Source organism: Parathielavia appendiculata, assembly GCF_033297405.1.
Source record: "Parathielavia appendiculata strain CBS 731.68 unplaced genomic scaffold N657scaffold_2, whole genome shotgun sequence".
NCBI classification, from domain to species: domain Eukaryota; kingdom Fungi; phylum Ascomycota; class Sordariomycetes; order Sordariales; family Chaetomiaceae; genus Parathielavia; species Parathielavia appendiculata.
The window spans coordinates 1,907,981-1,925,287 of NW_026944221.1; the positions used below are offsets into that span (position 1 = coordinate 1,907,981).

General features: G+C 54.0%; 7 protein-coding genes across 7 annotated transcripts; 4 read left to right on the forward strand and 3 right to left on the reverse strand.

Annotated features, from left to right (window-relative positions):
* Positions 1 to 682: 682 nt before the first annotated feature.
* N657DRAFT_641325 (uncharacterized protein) lies at positions 683 to 1,500 on the forward strand. Its single transcript, XM_062792117.1, has 2 exons — positions 683 to 1,131; positions 1,185 to 1,500. The coding sequence occupies exons 1-2, from the start codon at positions 947 to 949 to the stop codon at positions 1,309 to 1,311; spliced, it is 312 nt and encodes a 103-aa protein (XP_062651108.1). The 5' UTR covers positions 683 to 946; the 3' UTR covers positions 1,312 to 1,500.
* Positions 1,501 to 2,734: 1,234 nt separating this feature from the next.
* N657DRAFT_641326 (uncharacterized protein) lies at positions 2,735 to 3,493 on the reverse strand. Its single transcript, XM_062792118.1, has one exon. It carries the CDS (start codon positions 3,258 to 3,260, stop codon positions 2,934 to 2,936), a length of 327 nt encoding a protein of 108 aa, XP_062651109.1. The 5' UTR covers positions 3,261 to 3,493; the 3' UTR covers positions 2,735 to 2,933.
* A 358-nt stretch (positions 3,494 to 3,851) lies between these two features.
* Positions 3,852 to 4,996, forward strand: N657DRAFT_206420 (uncharacterized protein). The gene has a single exon (XM_062786218.1). The coding sequence runs from the start codon at positions 4,212 to 4,214 to the stop codon at positions 4,650 to 4,652; it is 441 nt and encodes a 146-aa protein (XP_062651110.1). The 5' UTR covers positions 3,852 to 4,211; the 3' UTR covers positions 4,653 to 4,996.
* N657DRAFT_206648 (uncharacterized protein) lies at positions 4,544 to 6,927 on the forward strand. The gene is made up of 2 exons (XM_062786221.1): positions 4,544 to 4,971; positions 5,024 to 6,927. Exons 1-2 carry the CDS (start codon positions 4,677 to 4,679, stop codon positions 6,709 to 6,711), a joined length of 1,983 nt encoding a protein of 660 aa, XP_062651111.1. The 5' UTR covers positions 4,544 to 4,676; the 3' UTR covers positions 6,712 to 6,927.
* A 1,308-nt stretch (positions 6,928 to 8,235) lies between these two features.
* N657DRAFT_206534 (uncharacterized protein) lies at positions 8,236 to 11,012 on the reverse strand. Its single transcript, XM_062786219.1, has 5 exons — positions 10,873 to 11,012; positions 10,496 to 10,789; positions 9,563 to 10,437; positions 8,503 to 9,496; positions 8,236 to 8,448 (listed from the first exon to the last, which is right to left on the reverse strand). The coding sequence occupies exons 2-4, from the start codon at positions 10,746 to 10,748 to the stop codon at positions 8,600 to 8,602; spliced, it is 2,025 nt and encodes a 674-aa protein (XP_062651112.1). The 5' UTR covers positions 10,749 to 10,789; positions 10,873 to 11,012; the 3' UTR covers positions 8,236 to 8,448; positions 8,503 to 8,599.
* N657DRAFT_206540 (uncharacterized protein) lies at positions 10,990 to 11,615 on the reverse strand. The gene has a single exon (XM_062786220.1). The coding sequence runs from the start codon at positions 11,521 to 11,523 to the stop codon at positions 11,194 to 11,196; it is 330 nt and encodes a 109-aa protein (XP_062651113.1). The 5' UTR covers positions 11,524 to 11,615; the 3' UTR covers positions 10,990 to 11,193.
* A 3,073-nt stretch (positions 11,616 to 14,688) lies between these two features.
* Positions 14,689 to 15,636, forward strand: N657DRAFT_206378 (uncharacterized protein). Its single transcript, XM_062786217.1, has 3 exons — positions 14,689 to 14,892; positions 15,067 to 15,319; positions 15,394 to 15,636. Exons 1-3 carry the CDS (start codon positions 14,851 to 14,853, stop codon positions 15,474 to 15,476), a joined length of 378 nt encoding a protein of 125 aa, XP_062651114.1. The 5' UTR covers positions 14,689 to 14,850; the 3' UTR covers positions 15,477 to 15,636.
* The last annotated feature ends 1,671 nt before the right edge of the window (positions 15,637 to 17,307 follow it).

Below are 17,307 nucleotides of genomic sequence, written 5' to 3' on the forward strand. Positions count from 1 at the left end.
TTCTTTCCGCCTCGGCCGTCGGCCAGAGTGGGCATTTGAAGCCGGGCCTCAAAGTCAGCCAGTCGTTTGTTGAAGTAAAGGTCCAGTGGCGGCACCCATGTTTCCGTTTCAAGGTTCCGAGTGGGTGTGGACTTGAAGGCATCTGCCACTATCCGTAGACTTTTATTTTGAACTTTTCCAAGAGCCTTGGTGATCCCTCTCGTTGCTGGCTCACCCCCCTTCTCGGTGGGAGTGTGAAAGGATGATGTGCCGTACGCTAGCGCTGACCGGATGCACTTTGAGTATACCTCTCGTGCTTTGGCCAGCCCTAGGCCCCACGTTTTTGCCGTAATCCTTGACAAAGCGTAGCTCTGTGTTTTCAGCTTCCGCTCTACCTCTCCCAGGTGGGCCTTCCAGTTGAGTTTCCAGTCCAGCCAGACCCCTAGGAATCTGGCCGCTGCCATGGGCCTCACCGGGCTGGTGCCTCCCCCCGGCTGCGCAAGTTCCAACTGGTCAGTCCACTGTTTGCGCCCTCTGTTGAAGTGAATCAGCTCGCTCTTTTCCGGGCCAAAGGACATTCCCCGGGTTTCTGCCCACTACAGGCACGTCTCCCACGCTGCCTCCAGCTGTCGAACGTTAGCCTCCGGCTCCCGACCAAAGACTAAGAGGTTGGTATCGTCCGCAAACCCCGCTATCGCCAGATGGGGGTGTTCCTCTTTCAGCTGCTTGTACAGGGAGGCGATGTAGAGAATGAAGAGGACTGGGGATAGAGGAGAGCCCTGGGGGGGTCGTTTTATTGGGGCCTGAACGTTAGACGGAATAGGATCCCATACGATGATCCATCGAAAATCCCTAACCTGTTTGAGTTCTGCCAGAATCAGGTCAAGGACTGGGCGCCAGGGTAGTAAGCCGGCCTTTGACGACAAGCAGAATTAAACGACGGAATCTAACCGTATGGAGCCACGCCATGATCAGCGCCGGATTGATGACCGGTCAGACGGACAACATCGTTGCTGTTCTACTCCGCGCAAGCAAAAGGCCCTCCAAGCAGTGGCGGGAAAATCTTCGAAGGAACAAAGCGGCCGACATCACCGAAGGCCACCCCAGGGTTTGGCTTATGGGAGACGCCATACATGCGATGCAGCCTAACCGGTATGTCAGCCGCATGCACAATTGACAAAGAATAAAATCTGACGTGCACACAGGGGCATGGGCGGCAACCAGGCAATGCAAGACTGTGCCGACATCTTGCCGGAACTCCTAAGGTTGAGCCAGATCGCGAAATCCGGTCGTACCCTATCGACACAAGACGTCAGCTTGGCTGTCAAATGATCTTGATGATCCTTTGGGCACTGTTTTGAAGGTTTTTGGCCGTGGGGTGTGGCTGTTTACAGCTTCATTCGCCCAACTGTTTGGTTCAGCCAAGGCCAAGCAAGAGTGACATACTTGGCGAGAATGAGCGAGAGACATGCATCATCACTTGTGGTAGTGTGTGGCTTGACAGGCGGTCATACACTGGCCCGGTTCGGGGATGCGTGTGCCTTCCGCGTTGCGCATGGGTGCAGAACAAGTTTGTTGTTCTAGCTGACTACCCCCTAGGCAGTCTCTGCGCAACCCACCTTTTCTCTGCTCCATATGCGCCTACAACAGTAGTTATTTACTTTTCTTCCTTTTGTTGAATTTTCGATTAACGCAATTGGGCGGTATCAACAGTGACTTGTGCCTGCATCATCTGCTCGCTCGCCACAATCCCGTTGTCACTCATGTCTTGCATAACGAGTGGCGCACTTTTCTTGGACCTCAGTCATTTCGTTAAAGTCAACTCAACTACGGCAACTTGGATCAATTGAAACTACTTGGAATCGCTATCTTCAGACGTCTCGCAAACTACCAGATATGTCCGTGCATTGTGGGCGGGCTTCTTGTAGTTACTGCAGCACCGAACGCATGTGTTAGACGGGGTTAAATAACCACCACTCTTAGACGTTCCCGGCAATCTCGACCACTAAGCCTCTGATCGGCTATTAAAGTCATTGCTTCTTTTAAATCAAGTAATCCTACCTCCACCAATTTCTTTTTGGTTCTACGTTGTTTGCTTAGCTGCTCATTTGTTGTACGAAGCTACTCGGTTTTAGCCCGGAGCAACACTATCTTATACGCTAGTTTCGAGATACTCTGCGCTTGTAAGTCGATAACGTCGAGAATGTAGGTGGGTATGCTACCTTGATAGTTTTCTATCTTCCTCTTAAGAGCACTAGAGCTCTAGGCTACTTCATGCGTATCAGAGGGAGTCTTACCTAAGATATGGCTGTTCTGGGGCGTGAGTTTGGAGGAGATGGGGTAACTGCCCTAGGCCAAGGCGAGAAACAACCGATTTTGGGTCGAAATGGATAAGCTTAGCTGCTCTAAAGCCCGCTTATATGTTGTTTGCCATGGTAGAGGCGCAGAGTGCCTTGACACACGCGTCGAAGGAATCTTCTTTAATAATATGGGCAATTTCTTATCTGTAACGTTATTATCTACTTAATCTACTTGCTATATAGAACCTTAAGCGGACTGACACACTGATACTCTTGACATCGATCCTGCTGTCCCAGATCACCATCCGTGCCGTGCTGGTAGTGATGCCAGACATTGATCTACAACAAAGAGTGCCCATTGCGCTGCATGTAATTATGTACGAACTTAGACATGCAGCCAAACGCTACCATTCCCAGCAATGTACAAATTTTGTAGGGAAGACCATACAAGGCCAGGCCTGTACACGACCGTGCCGAGTAAGAGAGAAACAAAACCAGTGCCTGTCATGCCGCCACGAGGATGAAATGATTTTCTTGAAGGCCCCTAGCCAGGTATGCTGACTGGGGAATCTGCTGGGGACCGAAGTAGCAGCTGCCTGAGCCACTAAAATAACCTTGAAGAACCAGATTATCCAGTCCAAATACGACGCGTCCTCAACGCAAACGTTTGCTGGAATCCCAGATCGACGGGTGTCTGCAGCGGCACCTCCGTACACAGTATCGTGCGTACACCACTTGACCAACTGACTGATCCTTGAGGGAGGGAAGTTCCAAGTTCCAATCTGAGTCTCCCGCTCTCCAGATATCCTCCCTTTGTTGCGAGTCAGGTCGCTTCGCCATGAAATCTACAGTGTCTCGCCCGCCAATTGCCCAAGAGTAGGGCTCATGGTGGGGGCCGTGACAGAGCATTCGATGCTCCCATCGCTCCCAGATGGAGCGAAGACAGGACTTCGCGCTCACTTCGTGATTGGCTATACCCATGTCCTAAATGACTGGCTCGGGACCCTCCCTTCACGCCCTACCGGGTCTGCATGCGGCCATATCCGTGACAGTTCTCTCTGAGTAGCTCTGCAGCCCTAGATAGATGCTGATACAGTCAGTCGTAGATGGAGGAAAACCATATACCACTTGCTGTTTCTTCTGTTTCAGGGGGTTATCAATTGGAATCATTGGCAGAGCGATTCTCAGGGGGTAGTTGGTAGTAGCTGGACTGGCTAGTCAGGCTTAGCAGAGAGCTTAGCATCTGAAAAGTCTGCTCCAATCGAGGTTTCGATGCCTCCTTAACTTCTGTACCCACTGCAGCCACGTAACTGGCCGCGCGCAGCTGCAACTGGTATGGTAGATATAATCATCCGACAGCTTTCGAACCGTAGCAGTTTTGTCCGTATTAATCTTGTTTTCATTAGGTTGGCTTCATTTTGCCCAATTCAGTTATGCTTCAGAGAAAACAAATATAAAAAGTTATAACTATAACAACAATATACGGGGGTTAAAGCTTTAGGTACTATGCGTCTCATATGAAAACTTAGGTGCAGTAGATTGCCTTGTACGTCCTATCCAGATTGTTTTGCTGCATCGGGGCTCCTTATAACCCACTCTCCGTAGGAGAGTGGGCAGTTTTAGTGAAGTGGGTCAACTCGCCCAAGCGTACTTACTGTAGTGACATTCCTCAGCTGTTTGTGGCAGGAGCGATCAGTATCTGTTAAGAATTCCAGTTGCAGTGACTCCAGAATTGATGATTCAACCTCGCAATGCTCCTCTTTACACATCCATCTCTCTGCTTGTGGCATCAAGCCGGATTCGCACTCGCGTTTCCAGGTCGTCTTCTACCCCTCCCAACTCCAACTCTCATGTCAGGCATGACTGTTTTTGTCGCTCAACTGACGAGTGGAAGAACAATGTTTATTCCCCTTCCGATTGATCTTCTTTAGTATGAATTGGACCGAGGGCAAGCTCTACCGCCACAGCCGGGGCCGGCTGCGGCAGGCGAACCCTGCCCGGCAACGACAGAAGGAATACTTTGCTCGCGCCCGCGCTCGGGCCGCGGAGCTCAAAGCGGCCGAAAAGAACGGCCCACCTCCAATCTCCTTCCTTCAGTACTCGGACACTCCGTCGTCTCAACGATCTCATGCCTCGAACAAGTCTGGCTCTTCATCTGGCCGCACGGGCTCACAGACGCCCAATCGCAGGAGAGCTGAGTCTGGCAGGAAACGGGACAAAATGACAGTGAAGACAGAGGACATCTCGTTGCCTACAATCAGCCGCTTCTTTCAGGAACACTCCGGGGGAGACGGTAGCAACTCGTCTATTGCCGAATATGATGAGGCGGCTCTGGAGCGGATGAGGCAGAAGCTGCTCGCGAAGAAGGAATAGGTGGCCCTTCGCGACCCTGCGCCGATGCCCATCAAACGTGCTTCCAGCACCAAATCACTAGATCGAAGCCCGACCGCAGCGTCACAAGGGACCAGGAAGCGGCCGTCTCACATTGTTGACGATGGACACGCATCCAAACGCAGGAAACATCTTGTATATCCCCTCCGCCGTGAAGACGTGAGGATCCAGATTGGTAGCCAAGAGAGACGGCCAGGAGAAACCTCCAGCATCACCCGGTCCTGGGTCACGCCTCCAGTCCCCGATTCGCAATCTGCGCCGAGACGCCATGCCAAGCCGCCGAACCCGAGAAGCACAAAAGGCATGAAGTTAAGTTCTATCGTGTTTTGAACTTGTACTGACGGCAATACCAGATCACCTGGTACTGAGCCATATACCGCCAGGCGACAAGTTGCAGCGTTCCTCTTTACCAATGAGAGAGCCATCAAGTGACCAGAGCGAGAGCGGGGAGCGGCGCTGTTGCGTCTCGAGCGATGCCGATGGCCATATCTTGACGACATCCTTCCCTTTGCTCTCACACCCACTCTCGGTACGGCCAGTGCCCGAGGCATTCTACGACCCAGAAAGATTTGACTCCGAGACCACGGGCACGGCTGCCGCACAGGTTGGGCGAATCGTCTCCCCCGTGGCACCCTCTCAGAGAATTGAGAATATCCGGTGGCATCAGTGGTTAGGTCAGCCAAGCAGCCCTGTCAGCAGCCATGTTGCGGTTAAAGGGAGCAAGCGATCGCGAGACTACAAAGTCAGCCCGGGGGTCAGTGAACGCCGTCGGCCCGAGCAGAAACCGCATATACCCTCGCACCCGCCGGGTGGTTTGCAGCCCAGCAAGCCAAAAAAGGCCAATTCCGGGAGATCTCGAGACCCCGCTAAGATGCTCAGTTCCAGCAACTCGTCCGAGATCTTGAGTCGATACGAGGGGCTTGTGGCGAGGCTTCGGCAGCTGGGACAGTTCGATACCCCAGAGTCTAACGGCTCGCCGAGCGAGCCGCCTATTGGAGTGGGCACAGAGAACACCAACAGCAGCATCAAAGGCCATGGAGAGAAGCCGGTGTGCCATTCCAGTTCCCGCGTCCACGACGGAAGCAGCTTTGCCACAGAGTCTGCAAACCCGGTACAGAGGATCGACAGTAGCAACGCCAATGTGCTCGATCTTGAACACAGACCTACTAAACGCTCATCTTTGCAGGCTCCATCAGCAGTACCGCAAGATCATGCAGAACCAGAAGGAGCCGACCCCGACGAGGCGTGGAAAACATTCGTCTTCGGTGACAAGGACAGCGACGAGCTTGGAAAGGCGGCGTTCGAGGAGGCCAGGCATGACGCAGTACGACATTTGCAGCCATCAACATCTCCGACCGCCATTGATGAGGGACTCGAGTATGATGGGCAGAGCAACATCGTAACAGTCGGCACGCTTTACACAAGGCACGATAACGAGACGTCAATCACCGCAGAAGCACGCTCTCCCTCCGAAGCCTTCGGGGGCGTGAACATTTCCTACGATGCATCCTCGATCGAGAGTGCATCCCCATCAGTCATCAGTGTCTCTGATGAGTCTAATTCCCCCTCAAGCGTGGAGGTCAATGCCGGGACCAGCGACGTGTCAGGGCAAGAAAGCATCGCTGGCGCCTCAGGAAGCTTTGAGCCTAGCTCTCTCCCGGAAACGGAGATCAGCGCGTCCCATCTGCATGTCGGCACGCCTTCCATGACAACCTCGATGGCAGTTGCACCAGCTCAGTCCGACATGGTGCCCAGCGAATCGGACACTGCAGGGGAACACTTTCGATTCAGTCAGCCCAAAATATTTGTGGGCCGCTCGAGCCTGACGCAACCCAAACCTGTCACAGACCGCGGTCCCGGAATCACCTTGGCAAAACGAAGGACAGGCCGACCGAGGAGGCGAGCAAACGACGGCCGGGCGGATATCCGGGCTCTCCCCAACTACAGCAGTGATCCAATCGAGGATTTTGAGGAGGGAAAACGGCCCTCCCGGGGGGAGCGGGCGCCCAGGTCGCTCTTCCCTGCGCTTGAGCTCAGTTGAGGCTTGCCAGGGGAAGCTTACGTCGTGTGCCGGGGTGCAGGAACAAGAACTTGTGGTTTCGGGTGCTTTGCTTGTGGAGGAGTGTTGGTTGAGACTACCGAGGCTGCGCATCTTGCTCCAGCTGGCTCCAATGATACGTCCTGTCAAAGTCGTCTTGATTTCCCTCAAGGAGTCATATCGGTTCTCATTGCTCTTGGAACTATGTAGCAGAGCCATGGATATTCAGAGTCCCAACGACCTTCTCGCCACACTGACCTGATCATATCCGTTCTTTTTTCACTCACCAACTTCGGCAACGGTGGACAGCGAGTCCACGTCAGCAACGTCCAGCGGTACCCATGCATATTCAGCATTGAAGTGGACGAGACGTTCTCCCTTCTCTTCCTGGCATGTTTGATGGATTTGCCTACCTGTCTACCATAGCAACCCGGAATGTTCCAGACCTTGTGGTTCGTTTGTGTGTTGGTTCCACACGTAGCCAAGCAAACTGTTCAGGGAGCGAGGTGTTCAAGAATCCGAAATGAACATGGATGGCGCGCAAGGAGAAGCATAATAAGGTAGGTATGGTTCGAGAACGTTTTTGCTTGATGTAGATGTCGCCACCAAGAACCAACTTTGGATTAGACCATGTTAACATTCTCCGAGTCCCTCCTCAACCCAGGAAGCACTGAGCGCGTGGCGAAACATTGGTCAAGTGGAGGGCAGATTCCACCCTTTGTGCTAGGTATATTTGCTTACGAGTCGTGTATTTCCTGGCTTTCTAGAAGCATATCATGATGTGTGGGTGTTGCATGACTCGGGACGAGACATCTGCCAAGACTTGACTTGGGGGATGAGATAGCTGGGGCGGGTATAGGCTCGGGTATGAGGTTAGAGAAGGCTGAGTAAGGAGATGGGGGAGGAAAGAAATGTGTGGGTGAGGTCGTGGTGTGGGTGGTCGGGATGATGGTATGGTAGATGACCGGATCAACTGGATGAACTCACTCTCTCACCAGAGAGTCCAAGCATGCTGCACAAGGCAAGAAATTATCCAGTTGTGATTTAAAGTGCTTGGTATATGAACCATGATTTATCCTTCCCATACCATATCCTATAGACTTGCTCGTAATATGTACTCGTACATAAAAGCACATGGTCTTGTAGGTTCGCCTGACCCTTCTCACCACCCACTCCGGGTAGGTGGTCCAAGACGTGCGGTGTCTCTCACCCTGCATGTATGCTCATACCAAAATAGCTTCGTCCAGCAGCCTACACCACATCCCTCACCCCCGACCAAAAGTACAAATACGATAGGCTGATAAGGGTTGGTAAGAAGGAAATACCCGAGATCAGAGGAAAAGAAAAGAAAAGAAGAAGAGGAAAAATGCAAAGATATGAGTTATCCGGCCGTTGGTATCATTGGTATCACGTCAATCCTCTGATTTGCGCACAGGAATATCGTGGAACTTATTGATCCGGCCGTGACAACGTCAGAACGAAGCGTTTGCTCTGAGGGACAAGTAATGAAAAAATGGAAGCCTCGCAGCCAACGCTAATCCCTGGTAAGGAGTGACGGACGGGCGGGTATGCTAAAATAGGTTGTCGAGAGGCAAAAGGTAGAATGCAAATGCCGAATGATGGTGGCGGTGAATGACCAAAACATGGAACACCGGAACAGAATGAAGGTGGGTATTTGTAGAAGTTGAAGTCAAAATGATTGACGAGAAGGGTATCATGGAGAGAAGCATGGTAAGAGAACTGAATGCAATTAGAAATGATAGTATGCGTTCGGCCGTAGCATCGTAACAATACCGAGTGGGACGTGAGCGCGTCATGGTAAAAGACATGTGAAGCGACGACAACTCGTGTAAGATGGTCAGAGAGATAAAAGAATAAAGTTCCCCTTGGCCTATTGTGGCTTGAAGACAGCGCTGGTGAGAAAAATCTCCGCGGCAGGCTCGGGCGCCGCCGGGGAAGTCGCGGCTGAAGTCAACGACGAAGAGGACGTCTTCTCGTCAAGCTTAGGGTTGGGCACAGTATCCCTCGCCGGCGAGCTTGTGAGGGCGCCGTGGCTGTGTTTGCGGCACAACTTGGTCCGCTCCGCATCCAGGGAGGGGGATGAGCTGGAAGGGTCGTCCTTGGCCGCGGCTTCGCCGCCCGCCGTCATCTCGTCGATGCTGTCTTGCACACGAGCCAGCAGAGAATAGACATCGTTATCGGCATAGACGCGGATGGTCTCGGCCCGGCGCAGCGCTACTCCATTCTCGGCTTCTTTGTTGATGGCGTCCGTGCCGTTGTCGACAGCGTCCTTGCTATCCATGGAGGCCGCCTCCTCAAATAGAGGCTGCTCCAGGATTGTCGACGGCACTTGGGCTCGGTGCGGCGAAGGCGACGAGGACTGCGTGGCCGTAAAGGAGTTTTTGGTTGGGCTGCGGGGTGGGGTGGACAGAATGTTGGCGTTAAGCGGCCGAACGCCGATGGCGTGGTGCAAGTTCTCGCTGGCGCCGAGGACGTTCCCGGTGGGGAGACCCAGGGTGGCGGCAGCGGCGACGTGCTCGAGGAGTTTCTGACGGACTCGAGTTCGCCGGTTCTCGACCTGCTCGAGCTTGTTGACCCACTCTTCGATTGAGTTGTCGAACTCGGCAAGAGATTCTTCCTGCTTAAGGATAGACTCAGGGCTGAAAGTGGCGGTGCGCGGTGACCGAAGGTACTGGAAAATACGCGAGTGGAGGTTGCGTCGGCCGGCCCGGAGGGACGTGTAGGTGAGGCGGAGATACTCCGTGCGCTCGTCAAGCTGGCGGAGTTCCTGAAGGTCGTGTTAGGGGGTTCAGTTAATCTCAAAACAGCTCGTGGCGCAAAGCGGTATACGTACGCGTGAGAGACTGTCGACGTCCTCTTTTCGGAGGACTTCAAATCGAGCCGCTTGCTGGAGCGCCTGCTTTTGAAGGGAAGCCACCTCCTGTGGACACAGCATGTTCACCGCGTCGCTTGCCTTCCATCCCTTGGGCAGCTGCTCAAATGCTCGCCTTTCAGAGCTCTTGCTCCTCTTCGAGCCGGTACGCTTCAATGTGGCAGCCGCGCAGATGTCGGACCGCTTCCGTGGCCGCCCCCTCTCCATGATACTCCCCGACTCCGACTGGTACCTCCTATGTCCCAAGGTGGCAGTTTGTATCGTGTCTCCGAGCTCAGCCTGGGTTGTGATGATAGATGTACTAGGGTAACTCTTATCAGGCGTTGCTGTAACACCAGTTGCCGCTGGCCTATCCCACGGCTTGGGGGACGCTCTGTGTTCAACTGGAGCAGACACCGGAGTTGGCAGTGTCGAAGCAGTCACGACTGTCGTCGCACCAGATCTCGGCGTGGCCAACGAAGCGGAGAGCGGTGTGAAGGGTGTCCTAGCCCGAGGAGAGTCCTCCAGCCTGGCCGAGCGGCATACGGACTCGACGGGTGTACTGCCCGACCGGAGTCGGTTCAAAGATGCTTGCTGCGCTAAGCGGGGGGCGGCTGAGCTGCATGTTGGAATCACGAGTGGTGTCAGGCTCTTCGGTGACATTGGCTGCGGGGTTTCATTTTGGGGACGCTGTAGCTCTTCATTGCTCCTGCTGCACGTCGAGCGAAGCTCCGGTCTCTCCGTTGCCGCCTGCGATCTTGCTGAAGTCATGCACTCGGCAAGGGAATACGGCTTCCACGAGTTCCCCGGTGCACTGATGGACCTCTCATGGATAGGCGGCCGCCCTGGAATCGTAGCTAGCACAGGTCAGCCGGGGACGAACACAAAGGCGAGCGAGGGGAGAGCTCGGCATACGAGAGTCCATAGCAGCTTCCTGCACCGTCGTCATGGGACCCAAATCAGGGACGCTGATCTTCCGCCTGCGGACGAGATTGTGCTCCTTGATCCGGATCCTCAGCCCCGTAACGGCACTCATCTTCTCGCTCTTGTCGCCGTTCTGACCCATGGCCAATGCAAACGCTTGCTCAGGATCCAGGGCTTTCCCCGGTGCGGTGACTGCCTGTTTATCCCTGGGAAAGAGCTGATATCTTCTCTCTGGGTGTTGCATCCTCCAAGCAAAGGGTTTGTCCCCCGAAGGGGATGCTCTACCTAGCTGGAAAGGAACAACAGGTGAGCTTCGGCCAACGGCAGGAGACGGAACGAGCTGCTGGAGGGTTATAGCGGTTGCATACCGATTCATTGGAATCCTGCGGGGAAACAGCTTTTGCTATGTAGTTATTGAGGCCAAGTGAGAGGTCGTCTTGATCCATGTCCAAGATGCAATTGGCGATGTGAGCCATCGCGGTGGACGCAGGGACAGGTCTGTGTAAGAGATAGATGGTGCAGAGCGAAGAAGGGCCCAGAATCGTTTTAAGTTTCTCCCGCGTCCCAACCGACTGGAAGACCACAGAGGGCGTGAAGAGAGTACCGGTATATTATTATTACAGTTAAGGTCTGTGTAGGCCGGGTCGAGAAGCCCTTCCAAGCTGTCTAGGCCGGGCCCGAGTGGGTTTTCAGAGAATCACAGAGCCCTGCCCATCAGGGGTGAGAGCGAAGCCCGTGTGGGAAGCGAAGGGAAGGGAGGATCCATGAAGAGCCATGTGCTCCGATGCAAGATTGTGCTGCGCCGTAAGCAAGGAGATCGTTGCTGGCTGGAAGATACCCCTGGCCTGACACGATGGGGGAGCTTCGGGGAGGTGCCTCTCTTGTCGAGGCAAGGGTGACAAGGTGAGCTTGAGACAAGACATCTTTCTGCTGGGGGGGCGCAGCCATGTTTGGGACGCCTGGAGAGTGCTCAGTCCATGGCGGAAAAGCCGAGAAGGGAATGGCTCGAGGTGAGGCATCTGCTGTGACACGACCGAAAGGAGAGAAGCAGCTGCACGAGTTGACACAATGAAACCGCTAACACTCTTTGAGCGAAGGCCGGCCCCTGTCCATTATCCCTGTCGGCCCAGTACGTACCTGTCTCTGCGTGGCCGGGGATGCAACGGCAGGGGCTTCCGCTGCATCTATGACCCGTGCATATCGAGCCTGGTATGAACGACTGCAACCGACCGGTCCCCCGGCAAACCAATGGCTGTCGTCTGGCTAAATCGAGAGGCATGAGTCTGAGCTGGGGTGCGTCTCTGTGCAGTCGAGATGCCGCTGGTGGCCATGGCAGCATCATGTTGAGACATGCAGATGCAGACCGCGAAGGGGCGGGAGATGGCATCGCGAACGGGCATAGGTCCGAGCTGGAAAATTAGAGCCTCCTGGGAGGTGAAGGGGGACGATGGGAGTTACGGATACTCTAAGGGTTTGCCGCGGGCGTGATGATGTCTACCTGCGGCCGGGGTACGGGATTGCCTATAATAATAGGAAGCTATTCTCCCACTTAGTGCTTCGTGTCCGGCTCTGTGTTGCTGAAGATTCCAGCATCTTCAGAGCCCCAGCTGGGCTGCAGAACAGAGGGGAATTATGGGAGAAGTCGGGTTTGGTGGTTGGGGATGCAAGCCCTGCAGTGCATCACCGCCGACCCCGCATCTACTACTCCGGACCAGAGGCTCGAGAGCCCGATGGCCGGCGGAGCGGCAGCTAAAATCCACTGATCCCACTGTGGTCTGCGGCTGCGCCTTTCCAGGACCACACAGACCGTCGACCGTCCGGCCAGAAGGCAGAGTTGTTGCTTCGACATCGGAGTCGTGTATACCGTGAAATTATTGTCCAAGCCAGTAATCTGTGCGGGCTACAGGCACGGAGTATCCCCGCCGAGAGTGCCGGACACGGGATAGAAACGTTGTTGACGGGAGATTGACGGCTCGCACGGATGTTAACGACTGCGCGATAGGGCTTGTTGCTGGGGTTTGTGGGAAGAACGCCGATGGAGCAAAGTATTCAATGTCGCGTGAGCCGACTTTGACTCGTGCGAGTTGTCTAGCTTTGGTTTTTCCCAGTTGGACTGTCGTCGGTTGACCCCGGTGAATCTACACGGCAGTCATCGAGCATGAGAAAGAATCCAGCCCTACCCCAGGTGATATGCATAAATCGAAGGTCCACTTCTCTACACAGTAAGGTGGTTTTGGGCGCTGGGTGGAGTTGATGCATGAAGCTGGTGGCAAGATCGTTTGAGGCAGCATGTCAGAGATGCGTCGACATCAATGTATGGTGGGCAATTGATGAGGTGAACTGGTTCTCGAGCATCTCTCGACAGCCGAAGAACATTATTGGAATCTCGGAAGACTGAGTCAGAGTAAGGCAGATGGCTTCTCACGCGCCACTCTGACGTCGTGGGCACAACGGCGGAAGGAGTGCTTGGGTACTGTTTAACGAGAGATTTGATCACTTGCACGTACTGTGGGTTCCACGTGTGTTCAAGATTTCGATGCCTGAATCGGTGCTTTGGCTGAGCAAGAGAAACTGACGTTACGGATAGCCACTGCAGCTGTAGGTCCTCTTAGTACTCCGGGTAACCAACAATATAATTGTTCCTTTCTGCAACACCACGAACCACCCGCGCCCACATCACGACATGATATAAAGACTCGGAGCGATCGCGTCTGTATCAATGGAAGCAGCTGGAGTCGAACAGCTCGTGACACCAGGCTCCCCGATGATCAGGTGCCGCAAATGGCTGGGGCCAGAACCTAAACTGTCTTGGCTCCAACGGTTGGTGGCCCCACAGGAAGCCAACCTGGAAGGCGTCAATGGCTCTCTTCATCTAGCCCAACAGCATGAGATTCTGAAACCGTCAAAAACAGGGACCTGACCTCATTTTCCAACAGTCTCTGTCGGCAAACCAACTTTACCTACCGGTTGGCTTTTCCAATCTACAGGTGACTATCTCGGAAACACAGCCCAACCGCTTCCCGTACTATCGGAACACTAATGAGGAGACGGCTCGGCTGATTGAGTTTTCCAGGGCTCTCGTCACCACCGCTCACGGCGAACCTCGTCGGGTGCACTGATCAAAACTGTCATCGATCCGGAATCGCTCTCTACTGTATGACTATCGCCCGGTTCTCAAATACGATGTACGCGGCTTAGTGTTTTCATCCCATCTCTAAGCTCAGGACATCAGTTCCAAGTGACGGACGGCCCGCATCACACACATGAGGGCCGCAGCACGGCACTTGGAAGTGCTGGAACCGATTGAGCTCATGGGCAGATGGTACAGGGTGATGACCGGTCTGTCGCCCGGGTTTGCGCGCCGTATGACTGCTCTGAAGCATGTTTGGGAACCTCCTTGGGTTGCATTTCACCACCACGTCGCTGCAATATATACCCATTCCGGATCTCCCTGCCCACACCGCCGACTCCAAGCTTCTCGCGGTCAGCCCTATTGAGGGCCGACCTCAGCCGTCTTACCCTCATCGAGGTCACACGAGCTCAGCATAGTCTGTGTGCGTGCTACCCAAATTGTGATGGATATGCAGAAGACAGCAACATTCCCGGTCACTCTTACTCGCTTGGTGATGCAGTCAACATGACACCGGCGAGTGACAGCCGAGACCTGGTTCAGTTCTTCAGACGACACGCTGCTTTTTCACCTTCCTGAGACTCAACTGCCGTTGGACGGCTTCCTTCCCTTGTCTGGTACGTAGCTAAGCGAAGGGCAATTCACTTGGGATAGTCCTCTTCTTGACGACTCCAAATGTTGGTTATGGATCTCCCCGGAAGCAGTGATCTCTCCGATATTCCAGGGTTCTTAACCTTAAGTCACGCGTTATGGACAGGGGTCGCAGCTCCCTGACCCTGACCGTTTCGATCTCAGGAGCCTCGCCCACATTCCTCAATCACTAATCTCTCCGATTGTTGTCTTCATGGCCTCATGAGAGCCTTCATCTGCAGCATGCGAAAACTCGATTGGTGATCAATGCGTGATGACTTACACCACTTTCCATCTAGAGGCACGATGATCCCAACACGGGAAAAGGAACACGGCTCCAGGAAAAGAAACAGAAAACAGAAACACAGAAGAAACACCATCTCTGAACCCAGGATCACGGCAAACCCCCCGCCCAAGAATTGAAACCAAACAGTTCCCCGCCGACGACCTCCAACAGGAACATTTCCTGACACGGGAACAGGGCCAGTTCATGCACATCTGGGGGACGGGATATAAGAAACCGCTTTAGTCCCCTCTGATTCGCCCACTCCGCTTGAAACTGTCCCAGATTTCCCGTCTTTTGTCCATGGGCCTGTGCGCAATGCAACAGATATTACACAAAGATATTGTAAGCCCCGATTCCCAAACCCTGCAACCTTCAGTCCGTCTTGGAATACTGTGCTGTGTAGGCGCTTGCGGCATCTCAACAAACGGGGGAAGGGCTTCACTTTTGCGCCGCTCTTGCATATGCTTTCCTCGACTTACACGGAATTAGCTGCCTAACTAATGCAAGCACTTTTAGAATCCGTGTTGTTTACCACTATGCCGTGCCGTCTCCCCCTTTATAGCGACGCCTGTGCAGAGTATTGGAGACTCGGTGAGCGTGACTGCCCCAAAGGCATTGCATCGTGCCGGTGGTGATGCGACCCGAGCTCAGAGTAAATCTCTGACATCGTACGATTTTGACGGTGCTATGTCGGAGCGAGAGTGGGGGGCGAGCGTGGCCGGTGCTTCCAACGGGGAATTAAGTACGCATTGTCAGTGTCAAGCTCAGGGTGGGAGATCTTGCTTCTTAAACTTAATACAGCGCTATATAGCTTGCTGTGGAGCTGCCCCTGACCGAGTTCAGTTCTTATTCAAGCCATATCTCCGTCATCTTTGATGCCTGCCCGGGTAAGGTATAGCTGGGGTAGGAGATTGAGATGCCTCTGATCACCCAGACGGGCTTTGTGAGGTGCAGGTTGGACTTGGCGGTTGGGCCTTTTGGCGACGGCCACTGCAACGGTGATAGCGATCACAGCAGAGACGTGCAGTATCTTTGCTCAGCATCCCAGTGACACAGCTTTCAATCCACAGCTCTTCTGGTAACGCAAAACGAAGGTGAAGTCTTGTGCTTGCATGCGGGTATGCATCCTGCATGCCGCGCAGAAGCAACCTATAATGTTAAAGGTGTCTGCTGGCCTTTTACAATCAACCCCGGCGTCGATTGCCTGCCGGACAGTAAGCGAAGTAATCACCGAAGAAGCAATCCATGAAACGGCCCGGCCGAATGGTGTACGGAGTTGCAACATCTCCGAGATGCTTGGATGTTTTTAGTGATTCAAATGGTGAAGGGGACGGGGAGAGATCCGGCGCAGACCACCCGGCCGAAACCTCCCAAAGCTTATTCCCCATCCCCGCAAGCTGTGACGTGAACACAAGTTTGTGCCCAGCAGTCGAAATTTCTGAGACGTCGGCCTCCTGGAGGTTCATTTTGGGCTGCTGTGTCATGGAAAAGCTTCCATTCATGCTTCCATGGAGAGCTCAGTTCGCTGATCCTTTTCTTTGGGAACTCGAGCCTCCTCGACAGGGGTAGTCATTGGCTTGTAGGGCTGCTTGTCAACCCCTTGTCTTCGTGTAGATACCCCCCCCCCCCCCCCACCTTGGCAGGGGGTGCGAACATAGACCAGGCTCGCGGGTTCCTTTCCAAAGAGCCCATAACGCTGGCTTGGGCTTGTCTCAGATCTTCTTTCGTGGCGTTCGCGTAGCAGAAATAGCACAGCGTCCGACGAGAGTACCTATCCGTATGGAGCTCCAGGAAAGATCAAATAAAAAATGTATCTCGGTACCACCAAAGAATCGCACAGACCTTGTTATCTGCAAGGGCATCACGTTTCTGACCTTGAATTGTCCGTCCACCGTTCAGACCGCATAAGATGGGCAGATTGGCTGCTGAGAAAGATCACGCTGTACTCCTGAATGTACGCACACTCACTAGCGTGCAGATGCTCGACATAAACAGGTCTCAGACGATGTCCGAGCGGACGGACCTAGGCAAACTGCACGATGCCCCTCAACAAAGACTGCTAGGGGCGGGATGCTATGGGGGCAAGCCTCGCAAGCCACCGGCCGTTCTCGGCCGTGCTTCGCTTGGATGCGCAGACCGGCAGCTGACAAGGTCCCTGAAACAGCCATCGTGGGAAACGCCAAGCTCAGAACAAGACCAAGCATCGCCAAGACGAGCTTGCTTCCTCCGTCACTGCCAAGTCGACCTGTTTTGGTGGTTTTGAGAAGCAAACAGTATTGCCAAATTCCCCGAATAACTTGCTATTTCCCCAGCGTGAGGAGGGAAGCTCAACTGGTCAAATGCAACTGCTGCGTGCAGCCGGTACAAAAACAGGACTGCGTATCCGGGTCCCTTGGGTCCCTGCCCGGCATCCATCTGCAGCACAGCTAAGCCTTGCGCTCTCCGGGTACATCACAATGGCTCAGGAAGCCGGTGAATGCGCGGCTGGAACTGGTCGGCCTTGACCGGTGCCATGAAGGACCCTTTTCCCGTAGTTGTGAATGCCATCGAGGAATGTGATTGTGACTTGAACCACGAACTGGCTCAAGTATCCCTGAAGTGACTTGGCCGGGATTGTGTTTCAACGCCGAGCGGACTCGCCATCAAAGCGCAGCTTGACGACGAGGGGCAACAGCGGCCAATATCCCAGGTCTCATCACCTCATCTGGTTCTGCTCTCCCGATTGTTTTGTGCAATTGATACCATTCCTTGGCCACT

What these genes read in the sequence shown, in the direction of transcription:
- N657DRAFT_641325 (XM_062792117.1), top strand. Translation starts at nt 947, where the DNA reads ATGATCAGCGCCGGATTGATGACCGGTCAGACGGACAACATCGTTGCT. An exon ending in CATGCGATGCAGCCTAACCG is followed by an intron (nt 1,132 to 1,184) that starts GTATGTCAGCCG and finishes ACGTGCACACAG; the next exon opens with GGGCATGGGCGGCAACCAGG.
- N657DRAFT_641326 (XM_062792118.1), bottom strand. Translation starts at nt 3,260, where the DNA reads ATGGGTATAGCCAATCACGAAGTGAGCGCGAAGTCCTGTCTTCGCTCC.
- N657DRAFT_206420 (XM_062786218.1), top strand. Translation starts at nt 4,212, where the DNA reads ATGAATTGGACCGAGGGCAAGCTCTACCGCCACAGCCGGGGCCGGCTG.
- N657DRAFT_206648 (XM_062786221.1), top strand. Translation starts at nt 4,677, where the DNA reads ATGCCCATCAAACGTGCTTCCAGCACCAAATCACTAGATCGAAGCCCG. An exon ending in GAACCCGAGAAGCACAAAAG is followed by an intron (nt 4,972 to 5,023) that starts GCATGAAGTTAA and finishes CGGCAATACCAG; the next exon opens with ATCACCTGGTACTGAGCCAT.
- N657DRAFT_206534 (XM_062786219.1), bottom strand. Translation starts at nt 10,748, where the DNA reads ATGCAACACCCAGAGAGAAGATATCAGCTCTTTCCCAGGGATAAACAG. An exon ending in GGAAGCTGCTATGGACTCTC is followed by an intron (nt 10,438 to 10,495) that starts GTATGCCGAGCT and finishes GACCTGTGCTAG; the next exon opens with CTACGATTCCAGGGCGGCCG. An exon ending in ACGTCGACAGTCTCTCACGC is followed by an intron (nt 9,497 to 9,562) that starts GTACGTATACCG and finishes CACGACCTTCAG; the next exon opens with GAACTCCGCCAGCTTGACGA.
- N657DRAFT_206540 (XM_062786220.1), bottom strand. Translation starts at nt 11,523, where the DNA reads ATGCCTCACCTCGAGCCATTCCCTTCTCGGCTTTTCCGCCATGGACTG.
- N657DRAFT_206378 (XM_062786217.1), top strand. Translation starts at nt 14,851, where the DNA reads ATGGGCCTGTGCGCAATGCAACAGATATTACACAAAGATATT. An exon ending in AGATATTACACAAAGATATT is followed by an intron (nt 14,893 to 15,066) that starts GTAAGCCCCGAT and finishes AAGCACTTTTAG; the next exon opens with AATCCGTGTTGTTTACCACT. An exon ending in TTGTCAGTGTCAAGCTCAGG is followed by an intron (nt 15,320 to 15,393) that starts GTGGGAGATCTT and finishes GACCGAGTTCAG; the next exon opens with TTCTTATTCAAGCCATATCT.